We start from the raw sequence: 20,041 nt of genomic DNA on the forward strand, positions 1-20,041 counted from the left end.
TGCATACCGGAAAGTTGTTACTTCCACATTTCCCACTTTCATATCTCCCGTGGTTAACGATTGTGAAATACAATTTTTGAGGCAACGTTTCTGAACCATTTACGAAAGATCAGATACTGTAAAAGGAGCAAAGTTATAGAGACAAAATTACAGAGACATCCAAAACCTGTATGACCGCTAATTATACAAAAAAAGACTGGAGACACCTGGATAAGTATGACAGAGGTAAGGTATTTCTTGGTCCAGAAGTAGCGCGTAACTCTTGGTCAATCCTCAGTTGTAAGTTTTACAGAATGATTGTATTTGCTAACAGTCGCCCATAGCTCTTAGACGAAACTTATAACAATTACGTGGCTGTCGCCTGTCTGGATACTTTTCCCGATACTGACACAGTGCACGTTGGATAAAACGGATCGTTAGGGGCAGCTGAATGACCCTGTATATCCATTGAAGTGGACTATAATAAAACAAGCAACAACAAAAAAAATATATAGATAATATCCTCTAACTTGATACGCCAGCCTTCTCTAGCAGTTCCTCATTCTTCACAAGGACAATATCAGCCCCGTCGTGCTTCGTCATTCAGACTTGGATGACCACACTGCATGTGTATACACCACCTAACCACTGATCATTCGATAACGCATTGTTGGCATGCACTTCTACTATTATAGTATGGATCGTTACACGTTGTTCCCCTTCAAATGCAGAGAACCATCTACCACAGAATAATCCAGTTGATCAATGACCTGTGTCATTTAGTTCACTCTTGCGGCCTTCTTCGCTACTTTTGTGCGTATATTTCAGAGTTTACGAGGATAGCAGATGCCTATCTGTAAAGAAACAAAAAAGTAACAACCGCACTGCATTTTTTCGATCTAACATTTAAAATATTATGACTAACTGGGTCGTAAAGGTCTACATTGGTCAACGTATTCCAGTTACATGGCGCTTACTTTTACACTTTTCATTCTCTAGCCCCAAAGATAAAGCGAGTTCTGACACATTTTAGAGGGAGGGTCTTTGCAGGTAAATGCTAGGCGAGCTGTTGATGTGGCATACGGAGTTTCAGTTGTGAATATTTCGGAGTGAACTTCCAGTTTCCGAATTTGTCTTCCTACCAAGGGGTGTCTTGGCCAGGACCAGGGTTGTAACTATCTTTAACTTAATTCTGAGATAAAAGTGATATATCTTAATCAAACTGTAAGTGAATTTGTTTATGTGTGTACGGTGTTAAGTGAATGAGTTCATGGAAATGAACAATGTCAAAAAAGTTTTGAGACTGGACTAAGAAAAATTATAGAAAGTTTAAAATGATGGTTTAAATGCTTCGGCCGTTCCACGTAGTCTCTCCCACCCCCCACTTGAGCATAACGCACAGAACGTTGAAACAACCATGTAAAGTCCACCTAGAAATCGAAATAGTTGAAATTTTTGTAGAGTTTACATGATTTATGAAAACTAGACATCTTATTAGAGCCATAAACAGTACGTTTAATGTACATACGTTGCGTCTCTAATATTTTCCAACGTATTAGGGATTGTAGCACCACAGAAATGAAGATGCAGAAGATAAAAATGAGGATGTTTCAGAACTAATGGAACCACAAAACTGCGCTATCACATGTTACGAATACCAAATAGTCCATTAACATAATGAATAGAGAGTAAGGAAGTATTTGAAGTTAAAATAAACATCGGATGGACAACATTGTCTGATGAACTAAAATTATGCTGGAAGGAGAAGATATTTTTCCGTACAGAATATCAGACAAGAGCGAATTTCTTTGTTCTTTACTTCAAGGCATCTGTGATTCAGTGTCATCACAGAACAATTACTAGCTCTTTTCTACAGAGGATCCACAGAGATGGCTCAGGATCACCAAAGGGGATTTTAAGATAAAAGATTATCAATTCCGGTTACAACCTCCTTATTTCAAAGTAGTTCAGGATCTTGTGCGAAGGGTATAGTTCTGATTAAATAATAATAACCGCTACGGTCGAAGGTTCGAATCCTGCCTCGGGCATGGATGTGTGTGATGTCCTTAGATTAGTTAGGTTTAAGTAGTTCTACGTTCTAGGGGACTGATGACCTCAGAAGATAAGTCCCATAGTGCTCAGAGCCATTTGAAGCATTTTTGAAGGCAGATAGGAACGGGAAACTCAGGAAACCCAAACTGGGATCACCATATGGTGATAGCCCTCCGTGTATGCGATGGAAAGAGGTGGTCCCGTACTAGCAACCTGAGCGATTCGGCATAGTAGTTACGACATTGGACTCACTTTTCGAAGAGGGAAGGCGCAATTTTATGGTTCCGCGGGGTCTCCCTGTATCTTATTAGACAAATGCAGCGATGGTTCCTGTGTGAATAATACGACAATTTTCCTTTCCCGTCCTTCCCAACCCATGCTTGTGATCTAATAACAGCAATGGGGGCGGGACGTACAGCTCAAGCTCCCTTCCGCCGTGCTGGCTATTATTCTGTCTTGCTCTCAAAACAATGGTACGTGCAGTTTCAAGATACAATAGGGCTACTCGCTGTTCGATCGACCAAAGGAGGGTTCCTGGACAATAGACGTTGCAATCCCAGGAGAGTCTCTTCCTCTACAGCCTCTGTCTGCGTCGGTGCTCGTCAACAGGCACCCCTTTTCCAGATTACTGGTTCAGTATTCACGCCGTCTCTGCTGGCCTGGTACTGTTCCCTCTGGGTAACACGGTGCTCGCCCATTGTAGTCTTCGCTGCGACTCCTCAACGTAGAACTACTGGTGTCCGCTGTTGGGTATTCCAAGTCGTTCTTACTATCCCATACTCGAAAGTGGCAGGCTGTGATGGACTTGAAATCTGTTCCCGAAAAACATCCGGCTAGTTAATGGATATCCCTGCCGGATCTCCGACCAAATGTTAGCCTCAGCGGGTCGACTTTCGTGTGTGACCAACTTGCGTAGCGCCTACAGCAATGACGTTCCATTGTTACGAGGAACGTCTTCTATAAGTAAGCTACGTTCCTGGGAAATTATTGCTTAAAGATATAGAGTGAAACATCCTGTCTTGAAAGAAAGTAACAGTATCAACTGCGACTTACCATCGTTGGAATCGTACAGGTATATGACGCTCTTCCAGCCGTAGTGGCAGACGACGTCAATAATGGCCTGGTGGTAGTCGGGTCGCATGCTGATGGCGTAGTCGAGCAGACCCGACGATGGAGCCAGCACCTAGGCGAACAACATTGTCTAAGGTAAGTGTAATGTGATACGCTAACATAGTAATGTTACTTCAGATGAATTCTCCACTTGTGAGAATCACTCCAAAAGAAATGAACATTTTTCTTTTTTAAAAGTCAATTTTCTTTTGTATGCTTTTGTATATTTGTACAATATGTTGATACATTATTGACAGACTAAATGTCATTTTTCTCACAATCTCTCTACTTTTCAGTTGCCTTACGCCACTGTGGAACTAAGGCCCGTATTATGGAGCCACCTTTCAGAAGTCTTCAGAAGGGAGACAATATTCTGCACAACCCGTTTCAGCTATTCTTACTCGAATGGATAATTTGTTCAATTATGCGACCGTCAGCCAAACTCGGATTACGAATACGCTACACGTTGTCAAGAGTATGTGCAGCACTCGGTTGGCAGCTATAAATCAGCGGGCTGCTTCAGACGAACATAAAGTACAGCAGCCATCTTGACAGAGTGCTACGACAGAGCGACTTGTGGAAGAAGCTGGAATTAAAATTGAATACTAGCGGGAAGAATGTTTCTATGAACTCATTGAAAAGCAAAGATAAAGGAAAATAGTTGGACTTTTGAAAAAGTGTTTTGCAATTCTTTTGAAATGGCTATAATGTTGCAAAAAATAATTGCAACATCCAGCATGAGATTTTCGCTCTGCAGCGCTGATATGAAACTTCCTGGCAGATTAAAACTGTGTGCCCGACCGAGACTCGAACTCGGGACCTTTGCCTTTCGCGGGCAAGTGCTCTACCATCTGAGCTACCGAAGCACGACTCATGCCCGCCCCTCACAGCTTTACTTCGGCCAGTATCTCGTCTCCAACCTTCCAAACTTTACAGAAGCTCTCCTGCGAACCTTGCAGAACTAGCACTCCTGAAACAAAGGATACTGCGGAGACATGGCTTAGCCACAGCCTGGGGGATGTTTCCAGAATGAGATTTTCACTCTGCAGCGGAGTGTGCGTTGATATGAATCAATTGCAACATCCTTCATAAGTGCTCATAGACTCAAAAAGAGAGTAGCTTCTAAGTAAATAACGCTGTACCAATGCACTGACGTTATAAGAGTGAAACATCATTAACAAGAAAATTAACCATTACCGTAACAAGCATGAATTGCAGTAACGTCCTCCTTATCTGAAAGCATTAGGGCATGGAGGGGATGTGTTATTTCTAGGGAATTACTTTCATCATTCATTCATAGCTCTGGGATAATAAATGTTTGGGACTTGCAACAAGCCCACTGCAGTATTACATTACTACTGGTCTTAAGATCTGTTTCTCCGGTATTACTCCCCAATCGGCAAATGATAATTAGTGGATTCATTCAGTTTATCGATTTAGTCATATAATGAATTATGTCTTCCTTCAGTACTGGATAATTATATGGGCAATAAAGTTTTTAATTAACTATATGTACTGTTAACGTCCATTTTTCTCAACCAATACTTACCGTACAGGGATGAATCAGGTATCGTTAGAATTTTTTTAACCGGCGTCTGATATTGCATACCGATTCTGCACTAAAATATACTGTTTGTGCAAAATTTTAACATAAAATAGACTTTTAAATATCATAGGCAAAAGGGCATCCTGGATGCTCAACTTCATATCTATGTTTTACGAAGCTAACTTATTAACCACGAATAAGAGACTCTCTTTTAATATTGTGTTATTAGAAATACCATTTTCTTTGTTTTTAAAGTACTCATAACTGGATAATTTGGATACAGCATTGTCGTAGATAATAACCGTGGCCACTGCGATAGTCCGTTATCTCTGCCCATCGTACAAATTAACTTATCTAAATGAATATACTCTCCGTAACAGAGAACATATTGGTCATTACGCCTTGAACTGTGATTTACCGCTTGCTACTACGGCCTGACGCACTTATTTTATTCCAAATACAAAAAACATTTTTGGACACGTGGAAATCTGTACCCAAGTATGTATCATAAATTCATGATTTTTATTTCATGTTGTTCGGTTCGTTTTTAAAGGTGCTTTCTCCTCATTCCCACAATTACCCTTATCCCAGCGACTACACTTATTCCAAATACGGTCGTCACTGAAAACTACAAAATTGCGAAAGTTTGGCGTGGATCCCCTGGTAGCAAGTAATTGCGAATTACGAGATGTATTGTACGTTGCTGCAGTCTTTCTTCTTCTAAAATTTTCACTCTACACTTTGATTCAGTAAATTTTTTCACACAGAAACATCACGAATACCGCAATCGCAGAGGGAATGACTAAACTAAACGTAGTCTCGAGATGCATGAATTTTCTTTTTCTGTTGCACCCAGATACAGATGTCAACGCGTCTGAATCTCATGAGCCCTGGCAATGAACTCAGTCTGTTTTAAATACAAGGTGATTTTAAAGGCACTATATATTTTGTACTTAAACAAATTTTATTAACCAATATGTAATGGCACTGCAACTTATGTCACAATACGACATAATTTCAGTACATTTCAATGTGACCACCTTGCATGTCTAGGCACACTCCCCAGCGCTCCACTGTAGACCGATAAACCTGCCCAAGTATATCTGGTGTAACCTCAGCAGCTGCGGCTCGAATCCGCTGTGTTAATTGTTCAGTGCGGCGGATCTTCACCTGGTATACCTTAGACTTGATAAACCCCCATACAAAAAAGTCTAAGGGTGTCAAGTCAGGAGAGCGGGGTGCCCACATCCGTGGAGAGACAGAACCAATCCATCTGCCGGGAAGTGCTTGATTGAGATAGTCCTGAACAACGACGGTTAAATGGGGTGGTGAACCATCCTGTTGGAAAACAACAGTATCCATAATCCGATCAGATGTCAACTGTGGCTCCAAAACCTGTTCCAACATATCCATGTATGTGGTTCTAGTAACGGTTTGTTCTGCGAAGAAGAAGAACCCGTACACTGTTGACCTCGTTATCCATAACCACAGGTTCACTTTTGCTCTGTCCCGTGGCCACTCCTGCCGCACACTTGGTTGTTCGTCTGCCCAGATCCTGCAGTTGTGTCTGTTCACAGGTCCACAGGTATGAAATGTAGCTTCATCACTGGACAAGACATTTTGCGTCAAATTATCATTTTCCACATATTGTAGCAGGTCATGACACATAGCTAGCCTGGCTGCGTAGTCCTCTGCTTCAAGATTATGTACGACTTGGATATGGTACGCATATTTGTGCAACCTGTAACGAAGAACTCTCATTACAGTGGTTTGAGGAATACCAAGCTCCCCACTAAGTCTCCTGGTAGATGCGGAAGGGCTACGTGTGATGGCATCTTGCACACTTTGCACGGTGTCTGGCGTTATGGCCGGCCTCCCTGGACATTCTTCATCTGCAACACTAGCAGTACGCTGGAATTTATTGACGAGGGTCTTGATAGCAAGCCTAGTGGGGCCTGTTTTCCGGAATCGACGGGCAAAGTCTGCCACGAAGACGAGCAGAAACAACAGCGATTTGTTCTTCTTTCTTTGGCATTCTGTCGTAGTACCTCCAAGAAACAAATATTCCGTTACTATATCACTGAAATGTATAGTGACTTTAGAATCACCCTATATTGTGCCCAGAAGGCATATCATGAAGAATAACGTTAATTCCCAAAATATGTCAACAGACAAAAATTGTTTCTCTGTTGGATACAGTTTAACCTGGTATTTCAACATGGCTTTCGATACTCAGTATGCAACCGCACTAAAGAATAATCTTTAAAAAATGACAAAAATTAACGTATGATGTGAAGTGTGAGGATATATGATTGTCACAGTCTCCACTCTACATCTAATCATTCACATGAAGTTGAGAAAGTATGAAAACGAGCTTCTCGGGATAATTTTCTGTAAACGTGACGACTTCTTCAAATTCTTTGTGGCAGAGGTTGCAAGGGCGAATAAATTCGCACAGTAGAAACAACCACATGTTACGGCATGTTCATTCGCATTGCTCATATCCTGTCCTCTTCACTGTTAAGACAAGGAGAATATTTCTGAGCCTGGGAAATAGACTGCACTAAATCAATTGTCATTCTACGGGCAGCGCTGTTACAAGTGTATTCATTTCCTACAACTACATCTACATAACTACTCTGCAATACAAACTTAAGAGCCTAGCAGTGGGTTTATCGAACCTCATTCAAACCACATCTCTGCCTTCCATTCCCGAACAATGTTTGGAAAAAATGAACAATGAAATCTTTCCGTACAAACTCTGATTTCTCTTATTGTATTATGATGATAATTTCCTCCTAAGCGGCTTGGCGTCAATAAAACATTTTCGCATTCGGAAGACATAGTGGTGACTGAAACTTTGTGAAAAAAAATCGCCTCGCAGCTTTCGAGCAAGGAGGCTTTCTCCAGCCAGAATCCTCCTAAATGGACTAAAGTGGAAGTCTAAGAGACTGGCTCAAAGTAGAGCTATTTACAATTGTGAGTAAGTATCCTTTATGCTTAAGAAATTTACTTGTCAAAATTCGGAGGGACAAGAATCGAAAGTGCATCCCCAGGAGTAGGAGTGCAATTCTTTCAGTCTTTTTCTGGTTTCCTATCCAACTGCTGCCTTTTACTGAGAGTACTAGTGCTCAACTGGAAGTAGCACCTTATGTCAGCGTGTGGAGCCATTAGCTTACTGGTGAGGGAGTGTGCCTGAACGAAGTGCACTAGGAGAGGTTTAGTTGAATCAGATGTCGTATATATCTATGGAAATTTGACCATGAATTATCCTGTAGACTTTGAACTGCAGTCATATTTTATTGTTGTGGAGATGAGAAATACGATTAGTTGTGGAGATTATTAGCGGAAGTTGTTGGAAGCCAGTTGGAGGCAGTGTAATAACTATCAGGAGTGTACAAGAAACTTCTCGTGAAAAGTTTTTAGCAACTTGACGATTGTTCAAACTGTTTGTGTTAGAGCACGGGAAGCCAAGATTTCGGCACGCGCGCTCTGTCTGTGCACAAGTGCCAAAGCACTCAGCCTTGCTTTACATTTCCCCCACCACAACGCCACACTGTCTAAGCGCGCGGAGGGGGAAGAGGGGAAAACAGCGAACGCACCGTATTGAAATGGCAGTACAGTAGCATTGCATACCACTTGGATTTATATTTCACATTGCTGCACAACAAAGGTCACAAACAAAATAAGCTTTCAGTGTTATTTAATTCTTTTTGACACCATGAAGACATAATTTTATCTGGTACAAACTATTGGCATACAGACTGACAGTTTGGCAGTTTTGCACTCATTTTGCTGCGTAGTCTGACTTATTTGGTTTCATAATCGAAAATATGTCTTTCTCACAAATATGTCGATCGAAATATTATAGCACTTTTGCAAACTGACTACGGAGACATGGAAACTAACTGAGGAAAGCAATGTACTTTCTAACGTCGTGGACGTTAAAAAGATTTGCCATTAAAGCTAGAATTACCTACCGTGTCAGTCTGTTACATCTGCACATATCCAGTGGGTCTTTCAACTGAAATGGCAAACGGTCTCGAAAACAGCTCGGAAGCAGATGTAAGATTCATAGTATCCTCAAAATTTTCAAAAAACTATCCTTGTAATTCTATCAAGACCACGATGAATTCATGAAGACTCGAGTTTTCTTTAATGCCGATGACCTTACAGAACTGGACTGTCTGTCATAATGTGTCCCTTCTACAAAGTGATTTTCTTTTTTAATGCATCACAATCAAGAAAGAAGTAACCTTACACTGCCTTACAGTGGGCAGTGGGCAGTCAAGTCGACTTAAACGCGAAGTCTGTACTCCATTCCGGATGTTCTAATTTTCATTCTTGCACTCCAATGTCCTTCACAAATCCAACAACAGCAAATTGTAAATGGAAATATTGTTCCAGGAATGCCCCCTTGACTTAACCAACATACTTTGCAGTAATATATTAAGTACCCATACTCTTCGTTTAGTTCCACTGAAAACTGTTGCAACTGACAATGGAATAACGCTTGTGACTTAAGAATTTTTACTATTTATACCACCAATTTCTTCAAGTGTTCCAGGCCTGGAAATTTAGCACAAAGTGCTTTTTGACGTACAGAACAATGAATCGGATCTGTCGGTCGTTGTAAGTTTTTGCTATTTCATTGTCAACTAAATCTTTAAATCGTTGCTGCATTATTCCGTAATGTCGTTTCATAGAAAATATGCAGTACCTGTAGTCTATGCAAAGTGAGAATTCTCATCTCTCTCTTCTGCCATGGGCAACTGCCCTGCCGCGGTGGATACACCGGTTCCCGTCAGATCACCGAAGTTAAGCGCTGTCGGGCGTGGCCGGCAATTTAGACGGGTGACCATCAGGCCGCACATTCGCTGTTGCCATTTCTGGGTGCACTCAGCCTCATGATGCCAATTGAGGAGCTACTCCACCGGATAGTAGCGGCTCCGGTCAAAGAAAACCATCAACACGACGGGGATAGCGGTGTGCTGACCACACGACACTCCTATCCGCATCCTCAGCTGAGGATGACACGGTGGTCGGATGCTCCCGATGGGCCACTTGTGGCCTGAAGACGGAGTGCTCTTCTGCCATTCCCATTAATTTTAAATGACTGCGAAGACAGATTGCTGGACTGCCTCTTTTTGTGCAAGCAGCCACTGGACCTGTAAATGTCCCTCACACCATGAACGAATAGCGAAGGTTAAACAGCATTCACAGCACGATTCTGCCGAACTCAGAGTGTTCCGTACCGCAATGCTAAACGAAACGTCGCGCTGTTCCGAGTACTTCCGAAAAGAACCGAACAAAGCCGAGTGAGAGGCCGAGACTTGGCCCGCACGCAGCCCGCATACGCCGTACGCGTCTAGTTTGGCACGCCGTGTTAGCCCTGTGTTAGAGGCCACCAACAGCGAATGAATTCACAGAAGAGAAACAATCAAACGTTAAGGGATTTTCATTCAAAGTGCTCATCTCCTGCAGTCCAGTTGCCGGATCTCGGATTCTTTCTGAAAGTGCGTGGTATCCAGTGAAGGACTCCCTGATTCAAAATCAAATATCTCGAAAACTAAGATAGATAAACGAGTACAACAAACAGTGTATTCATTACGAAAGCCGTAAGAATTTAATACAGAAGTTACACTTTTACAAAGTTACCGAACATTAGGTTGTAGCATAAGTTCGTAGCGTTTTATCTTTTCATCTTGGTATTCTGATTGCTATGGGTTTAATTATCGATTGTAATTTTATTTGTATTCACTATTGCTATTTCAATTTATATATTATCATCTTGTCATGTAGAAATTGTGAGTGGATTGAGTTCAATAGAGGGATGACAATAACGGATGTAGCCAGAGACATTTCCGCCGTGCATGGGGATAATACCATTGGCCAGAGCATGGCATGCTAACGGTTTTCTAGTTTTGAGGGGGACAGTTTGGACACTAGTGACTCTCCACGTTCGGGAGGACCTTCAGGGTTTGATACAGATTGTTCAAACGCATTAATCTACGTTGATCCACGTCAGTGTACTCGGCAAACGTGATGAGCTGCGAACATTCCACCATCGTACGACCTTTGCAATGTATGGGAAGGTTTAAAAATCGAGTGCATCGGTACCGCATGCTCTAAGCAAAAAATCATAAAAATCAGTGTGTGGCCGTATGTGCATCGCAGCTTGCTCTTCATCAACTGGCTCATGAAAAATCTTCTCTAATCCATATCCTTACTGGGGTGACGAGTAATGGTGTCTTTACGGTAACATAAGGAAAAGTAGGAGTGGTCGAGTCCAGACAATGCAGCAACTCCCCGTACAAAGACATGCGTGCATTAACAAGAGATGTGGAGGGACGGTGACGATTTGGCGCACTGCGAATTGCTTTCCTGAGGTGTAGCCATCAATACTGACATTTACTGTTAACAACTGAGACGTCTTGCAGACGAAGTCCAAGAACAACGACCAGGAAGACTGAGTGGTGTCATGCTACTCCTCACTAAGGCCCGCCCGCATTCTCCTAGACTGACAAAAAGCACTATACACTTGTTGGTTTGGAAAGTCATTCCGCACTCGCCTTATTCACCTGAACTGGCGCCCTCAGATTTTCGCCTTTTGCTCTCTCTATCGAACAACCTTCAAGAAACTTCTTTTCGGGGAGAAAATCGAAAGTTGCTCGACGAGATACTCCCCCCCCTACATATGCTCTTTTTATGGTCATCAGTCTCTTGACTGGTTTGATGCGGCCCACCACGAATTCCTTTCCTGTGCTGACCTCTTCATCTCAGAGTAGCACTTGCAACCTACGTCCTGAATTATTTGCTTGACGTATTCCAATCTCTGTCTTCCTCTACAGTTTTTGCCCTCTACAGCTCCCTCTAGTACCATGGAAGTCATTCCCTCATGTCTTAGCAGATGTCCTATCACCCTGTCCCTTCTCCTTATCAGTGTTTTCCACATATTCCTTTCCTCTCCGATTCTGCGTAGAACCTCCTCATTCCTTACCTTATCAGTCCACCTAATTTTCAACATTGGTCTATAGCACCACATCTCAAATGCTTCGATTCTCTTCTGTTCCGGTTTTCCCACAGTCCATGTTTCACTACCATACAATGCTGTACTCCAGACGTACATCCTCAGAAATTTCTTCCTCAAATTAAGGCCGGTATTTGATATTAGTAGACTTCTCTTGGCCAGAAATGCCGTTTTTGCCATAGCGAGTCTGCTTTTGATGTCCTCCTTGCTCCGTCCGTCATTGGTTATTTTATTGCCTAGGTAGCAGAATTCTTTAATTTCATTGACTTCGTGACTATCAATCCTGATGTTAAGTTTCTCGCTGTTCTCATTTCTACTACTTCTCATTACCTTCGTCTTTCTCCGATTTACTCTCAAACCATACTGTGTACTCATTAGACTGTTCATTCCGTTCAGCAGATCATTTAATTCTTCTTCACTTTCACTCAGGATAGCAATGTCATCAGCGAATCGTATCATTGATATCCTTTCACCTTGTATTTTAATTCCACTCCTGAACCTTTCTTTTATTTCCATCATTGCTTCCTCGATGTACAGATTGAAGAGTAGGGGCGAAAGGCTACAGCCTTGTCTTACACCCTTCTTAATACGAGCACTTCGTTCTTGATCGTCCACTCTTATTATTCGCTCTTGGTTTTGTACATATTGTATATGACCCGTCTCTCCTTATAGCTTACCCATACTTTTTTCAGAATCGCGAACAGCTTGCACCATTTTATATTGTCGAACGCTTTTTCCAGGTCGACAAATCCTATGAACGTGTCTTGATTTTTCTTTATCCTTGCTTCCATTCTTAGCCGTAACGTCAGAATTGCCTCTCTCGACCCTTTACTTTTCCTGAAGCCAAACTGATCGTCACCTAGCGCATTCTCATAATACTTTGTATACTATACAGAAAAGTGGAATTCCACTATAGTTCGTATAGTCGGCTTTCTCATGTTTCTTAAGTATAGGGCAGAGTATTACTCTATTCATTTTTCCGGCATATTTTCTTTCCGCCATATTTCTACTATAATCTCGGAAACGAACAATGAAATTTGCCATCGCATTCTGTATTGTCTCAACGGAAATCTATTTAGAAGCCAGGCAGATCGTCGATTCGAGCTAGTCCCGAGTGGTGCGATGGTTCTGGAGTAAAGTGTCTTTCTATGTTTTTGATGGAAACATGTATAGCCTGTGTACAAGTTTTTTTCTGCGTGCTAGGATGCTTCAAACCAGTCTCTGGTGTAATTCTTCAGACGGATTTCTTTGGATTTTGCTGAATAATTCCAGCAACCATGGCGACATTTTAAGGAGTAACTACAGTTTTCCTGGGGCTAAGATGCCACTATATGTCATCAACCATGCTGCCTGACCATTGGAATTTTTCGAGGAGCTTGCGATGGTTTTCGTTTGGGTCCTTTCGTAACATTAAATCGGGTTTGAAAACTATCCTGTATTGCCATAAGACTATGTTTTAACCCGTGGTATTCTAGTACCAAAAGAAAACACGTTGTTCAATGGAATACATAATATCAACCTCTTCCTTCGGTACGCTAACCTCCTCTCGCGTTTCAACCGTCGAACTGATCGCTCTGAGCTCTAGCGTGCTATTGATAGCACTACATTTTGCAATAACAGTGCTATCTGTTAGCAGTTTTCCTGAGTACTTCGAAACCTCTATATAACTACTGTACCAAACTTTTGCAACTTTCATTATAAACATTTCTTTTCTCACACTCGTCCAAGGATCTTCGTTTTCGAAATATAAGTAAATTAGTGCAAAGATTTGATCCAGATCCGCCAACAAACGTTTCCAATTAAATCTGTGGAACTGTACCTAGAGTAATTTGTCTCGTTCTCTGCCTGTCGACAGGGAAGAGTGGATCCTGGCCACGACAGCTAGTCTGACATCACTCGAAGCTACGGCAGCTTCCAAGCACGGATGAAAGGAACGTGTCAGTACCGTTGTTCTATCTTGTAGGACTCCTAATAGAAGTTTAGAGATATAAAGCAATCCTCCTGCTACGAATGGTGTCCATGATCTTTTCTGTACGTGTGTAGGGTTCGTGGTAATGTCATCTTCTGTATTCAACATTTTCTTTGACTGGACCAAGGATTCTCATTCAGATCTTGCTCTTCTTTCCAAATTCTCTGTCAGACTACTTCAGCTCACAGCAAGCCTTATGCGCCATGTATTATCTCAGTTGTGTTAATATATAGTAGTGTCATAGTCTGGCGTTAATGTACATCGATTTCTTTCTTGTAGACAGTTTTGGTTAGTTGAAAACTGCGTTTCCATTTCTGTGTAGTGTGATGCAAAGCCTTCTCTCTAAAGGTATCTAACCATCTGAGTCCCAACAACATGACAAATGGATTTTAATTTTTTTTTACAAAATTTGTCTTTATCATCATAATAATCAACGAATACAAGAATAAATTGGAGAAAAGATGCAATCATTTATTTTAAGTAGGAGGTTTCACTTTGGAATATAATTTTATTACCGATGAGGAAAACAGATACAAAAAACTGAAGGTTAAACGGTCGAAAGGACGCAACAGTAAAGAATTGGCGTGTTTGTAAGCACAGATACAGACATTTGAAATATGAATAGATCCGGCTAGGGGAAGAGCCTAGTGTTGTATTTTTAAAGTATGCAGAAATTTAAGCATCTCTTCTTAAAAATACATCGGTTCCTTACCGTTGCGACCTTTTGACAGCGTCACCTTCAGTTTTTTTCTTCACTGACAACGAGCTTCAGGATTTTTCCAAATTCGTGTAGGTTCGATATCAACACGGAAGTCGCAGGCAGGGCATTATTACAACTTGACAAATTTATCAACGATAATAGTTACACCAAGCTAAAAATGAATACAAGAATGAAAGAGTTAACCGAACGAAGACACTTATACGAAATCACAACAATTATGTCACCTCATTTATATGGATAAGACACGATGGAAACCTCTGAAGAAATGTACGAAATTGGTTTTTAGTGTCAACTCAACAAACTTATCAACGGTGATAATAACGTCATCTCGACAAACTTATCAAAAATAGCATTTACATCGACTCAATAACGAATTCCACAAAGTCTATGGATAACGGTATTAAACTATTAACATGACTATTATGATGATAAAACGTCCAAAAATACATTTTAAGGGCTCTCTCATTTCTATCGTGGTTTATTTAGGTTTGTTTTATAAAACTTCTGCTGTCCCGATTTTTTCCTACAATATAATGAAATAATTCTTATACGAAACTAAGTCGACCCAAATAAAAAAATGCCAATTTTACTCGTTCTCGCGGACAACTCACACTTGACCAAAAATTTGATTACGGCAAAATTGTTTTCACAGAAAAGCACCTAAAGGTTCCTTAGACGGTTTCCCTGTATCACGTATACGGATTCCGATCTCTCCGTACTGACCCAGTAAAGGAAGTACTCTGTTTTTATAGGTAACTCGGATTCTAGGTGGTGTATCAAGGTGAAACATCTACTAGACTTTAAATTAGACTTCCAACAACACAACTGTGAATATCGAATTCAGTTTCGTGAAACAGTTTTTGCGTGATACGCGTACAAACATACGGACAGACACACAGACTGACAAACAAAAAATAATTCTAAAAATAATTGTTTTAGTTTATATTGCTGTTGTAAAGACCGGTCACATTAACTTCTTTCAAAAGTCTCCTGTACACAGACGTCGGCCAGCTACAATTTTATTATATGTATAGATTGTTGATTGTTTATAAATTTTTCCAATCCTTCAGAAATGGGCATCTGAATCCCAGCATCGCAGTGTCTCTCTTTCAGATGACGGAGGAGGTGGACACACAGAGAGTCCGTACAATGTGCTGTTAGACAATAGGTGACGTCGTACTAAACCGGATGAGCGAGTACGTTATAGTTTTACATGAAGAGCAAACAACGAGAAAACGTTGTGCGGGTTGGGCGCTACATTTGTTGGACGAAACGCAAACTATAGGAAGACTTTATCAATGTTTTTACCTTTTAAAAAGTGTTGACCCAATTCAGTGCGTCTATTTTCTGCTGAATTACACTCTGGTCCATCAGTTCTCACCAGAAAAACACCGATTCGAGGAATTTTTGTCAAAAAGATCTGAAGTCGATTTTATCTGCTGGAAAGGTTACAGGTTACTACCAGTTTGTTTATGCAAAAGGGATTCTTCTTGTTACGCACATTACAAAGAGGTACAGAACAATTTGTGAATGCTGCGAAAGTCCGCTGGACCATCTAGTGTGAAAAAATATATGAAAAGGCGTAGATTGGAAAACAATGGAAGATGCCTCGGCAATGCGAAGTCTATAGACTCTATGGAACTGATCATTGCCAGAACTGGCAAGTTCTGGATTCCACCTATTCCTGCACCTGATAAAATTGCGGTTAACGTTTTCAGTTGACTCAAGTGGTAATAGGAGGCTTTGGTGAATATTTTGCTGACTTTCTGTTTTCGTAGATCTTGGGTGTAATTTGCTCATTAAGAGACTGGTAAATGATATTGTATAATAATACTATGCGGTATTATTGAAGTTTATCCTAGACTGCCCAGTAATAATATCAATTGTCCTTCGGAATGCTTGTCAATAAAGACGCTGCTGCAGTCGTGGTTGATAAATTTGTTGCAAACAGAAAAGAGGATGAATGATAAATTTGTTCAAGGAGCGTCGCGGATCATCCATGAAATCTTATCCAGTGGTTGAAAGAAAAGAAATTTCATTAGTTTCTTTACGTTGTTGGTCAAACACTTGACATATTACTAAAAATAGTTGTCTTCATACATAGACACTTTCTCCCCTTGGAAACTGAAGTACGGATTTTTTATTCATTACAAAATTATCATAAACGTCTAGAAGTGATTTATCGTGATTCTGCTGAACTTCTCAATCTGACAAATGCAACAGTACGTGGCTGATCGCGTTGTGATAATTCTGTGGATTTAGCTATAGCTGTAAAAATTGTATTTTTTTTTCTGGTACAGGTATCAAAGTAAGCTACCTATAAAAATATTGAGTGGATAACCATAAGTTCTCGGGGATGTAATAAGTTTTATGAGTCAACTGTAAAATTTACTTCTTATGACATGACACATTTCAAAAGTACCAACTCATTTATATGAAAAAATGGCAGTTTTAGAGTCTTGTCGAACACCTCTCCCTGGATAAATTTCTGCGAATGACGACAGCCCATGATCAAACGACATTATACTACAATGAGACATACATTTCCACGAAGTCAGTGCTTATGTATTACGCTGCGATACTTTGTTACTGGCAGTTATTTCGAAGACTTGAAATCTGCAAGTGCAGTTTTATCTTAAAGTAGTTAAGACACATGTGCAATAAGGGAATGTACTTTTGGTAAGCAATGTATACAAACACACACACACACACACACACACACACACACACACACACACAGACACCTATGTACACAGCATTGCGTTAAGTAAACAAAAAAATTTGCTTCGTGGCTGTACGCCACAGTACCCTGTATTTTCTGACCGACATATCACCCGATTCATTCTTAGTATTTCTGGTTTAGTGTTTATCTGCCCTACAAAACATCCCACATACCCGGCGAAGGTTTGCATATTTCGATACACTCAAATAACAACGCTCTTTCGCCTTGTTTTGAACTCATTTGCAGCACAACAACAATAATTGGCGAACATAACAGAGCCTGTATCACGCGAGCATGCACGCAGAAGACTGGCAAGGATTTCGTTGATACTGCTCACGGACGGCACAATATGAGTGGCGTCCAATAAGTGACGTAACACAACTTTTTCTCGGCTAGTTTCGGTTTAAAGAATGCGGAATTTGTTATGGACGTCGTGGAATGTTCTCACCTCGGCCTCTATAGCAAATCCGATAGCTGGGGCCTCTATGTGTAAACTTCAAAATGGTGTGTCTAACGGAGGTGCGTTCCAAGCTAAGAGCTGTCATTTACATGTAGTTTCTTTTAGCGGAAAGCCAGAGCATGGCAGCTATTCACACGCGCTTGCAGAAGGTCTACCGAAATCTTGCAGTGAACAAAAGCGTGATGAGTCGTTGGGCGAGGCATCTGTCATCACTGCAGCGAGGTCGCGCAAACCTGTCCGATGTCCCTCGTGCCGGCCGGCCGCACGTAGCTGCGAGTCTGGCAATGTTGGAACGTGCAGACACTCTCATTCGTGGTGGCCGACGAATCGTAATCAAACACTTCGTTGAACAACTGGACGTATATGTTGGTAGTACTTATGCACTCTTCCACAAGTTGGGGTGCTCAACACCGTGTGCCCGCTCCGTTCCTCGCCCCATAACAGAAGACCATGAAGAGCAACGAAAGAACATCTGTGCGGAACTGCTTCCGCTTGTTACGAGGCTGATCGTGATAATTTTTTGACGGACATCGTCATAGTCGATGAGACATAGGTTCATCACTTCGAACCGGCAACAAAACATCACTCCATGGAGTGGTGCCACACCACGTCTCCCACGAAGAAAAAATTCAAAGCCGCACCTGCAGCCGGTAAAGTCATGGCGACGGTATTTGAGGACTGTGAAGAGGGTGTTCTGTTTGGTGTCATCCCTCATGGTGCAACGCTCAACTCACAAGTGTATTGTGCTACCTTCAGGAAACTTAGAAAACGACTTCAGCGTGTTCGTCGCCGCAAAAACGCAAACTTCTGCTTCTCCATGACATTGCAAGGCCTCACACAAATCTGCGCACCTGAGGGGAACTCACAAAACTTTATCGGACTGTCTGCCTCGCAGTACGAACCTCGCACCTTCCGACTTCCATCTGCTTGGTCCCGTGAAAGATGCACTCTGCAGAAGGCAATATGTGGATGACGGGGAGGTTGTGGATGCAACAAGACGTTAGCTCCGACGTCGACCAGTAGAGTGGTACAATGAGGGCACGCAGGACCTCCCAGAAGGGGTGCGTAAGGCTGCCGCACTGAAATGAGATTCTGTTCAAAAATAGATTTATTTAGACAAAAAAGTGGTGACTAACATGGCGTACAGGAATACTAAGTAAAACCAATCTACTTTCTTAAAAAAAAATGGGTTGCATTATTTATCATACGCTTTGTATTCCCAGGCACCGTAATACATTTCACACTTTTTGATGTTCGCAGTATTATTGTGCAGCCTATCAGACTCACCCCCACACGTACAATACACATATCAAAAACAGTTTTGCATCGACCCCGGTTCCCGGAGCTGAAGATAGAGGATGACTGTGGCTTTGTTTCACAGACAAAGCCCCTTTGATTGTACAGAGATGTCACTAAACCCGCCCAAAGATGTTAAAAACCATGCATGAGCAGCGCCTATAAAACGGAGGTGGACCGATAGCTGATAATTCCAATTCCACCACGAAGGAAGTACGTGGCTCGTGTTATCTGTAGCTCAACCATACCATACCGCGTTTCGAGCGCGTCCGCATTGTTACTTTGTGCCAGGAAGGCCTCTCAACAAGGGAAGTGTCCAGGCGTCTCGCAGTGAATCAAAGCGATGTTGTTTCTAAATGGAGAAGGTACAGAGAGACAGGAGCTGTCGATGACATACCTCGCTCAGGCCGCCCAAGGCCTACTACTGCAGTGGATGACCGCTACTTACAGACAGCAACACCACTATGTTGAATGATGCTTTCCGTGCAGTCACAGTATGTCGCGTTACGACTCACACTGTGCACAATAGGCTGCATGATGAGCAACTCCACTCCCGACGTCCATGGCGAGGTCCATCTTTGCAACCACGACACCATGCAGCGCGGTACAGGTCGGGCCAACAACACGCTGAATGGACCGCTCAGGATTGGCATCACGTTCTCTTCACCGATGAGTGTCGCATATGCCTTCAACCACACAATCGTCGGAGACGTATCTGGAGGCAACCCGGTCAGACTGAACGTTTTAGGCACACTGCCCTGCGAGTACAGCATTTGGAGGTTCCCTGCTGTCTTGGGGTGGCACTATGTGGGGCCGACGTACGCTGCGGGTGGTCATGGAATGCGCCGTAACGGTTGTACTATAAGCGAATGATATCCTCCGACCGATAGTGCAACCATGTAGGCAGCATATTGGCGAGGCATTCGTCTTTATGGACGACAATTCGTGCCCCCATAGTGCACATACTGTGAATCATTTCCTTCAAGATAACGACATCGCTCCACTAGAGTGGCCAGCATGTTCTCCAGACATGAACCTTATCGAACATGTCTGGGATAGGTTGAAAAGGGCTGGTTATGGACAACATGACCCACCAACCACTCTGAGGGATATACGCCGAATCGCAGCTACGTTGTGGGACAATCTGGACCAATAG

The 20,041-nt window shown here is 42.0% G+C and overlaps 1 protein-coding gene across 1 annotated transcript in view; it reads right to left on the reverse strand.

Moving 5' to 3' along the window:
* LOC126260569 (glutamate receptor 1-like) overlaps window positions 1–20,041 on the reverse strand; it is a 1,252,588-nt gene that overhangs the window by 466,477 nt on the left and 766,070 nt on the right. The window contains exon 4 of the mRNA XM_049957904.1: window positions 3,085–3,214. Coding sequence (XP_049813861.1) covers window positions 3,085–3,214 — 130 coding nt within the window. The remainder of the gene's footprint in view (window positions 1–3,084; window positions 3,215–20,041) is intronic.

The sequence above is a fragment of the Schistocerca nitens genome, chromosome 5 (genome assembly GCF_023898315.1).
Source record: "Schistocerca nitens isolate TAMUIC-IGC-003100 chromosome 5, iqSchNite1.1, whole genome shotgun sequence".
Taxonomy (NCBI): Eukaryota; Metazoa; Arthropoda; class Insecta; order Orthoptera; family Acrididae; genus Schistocerca; species Schistocerca nitens.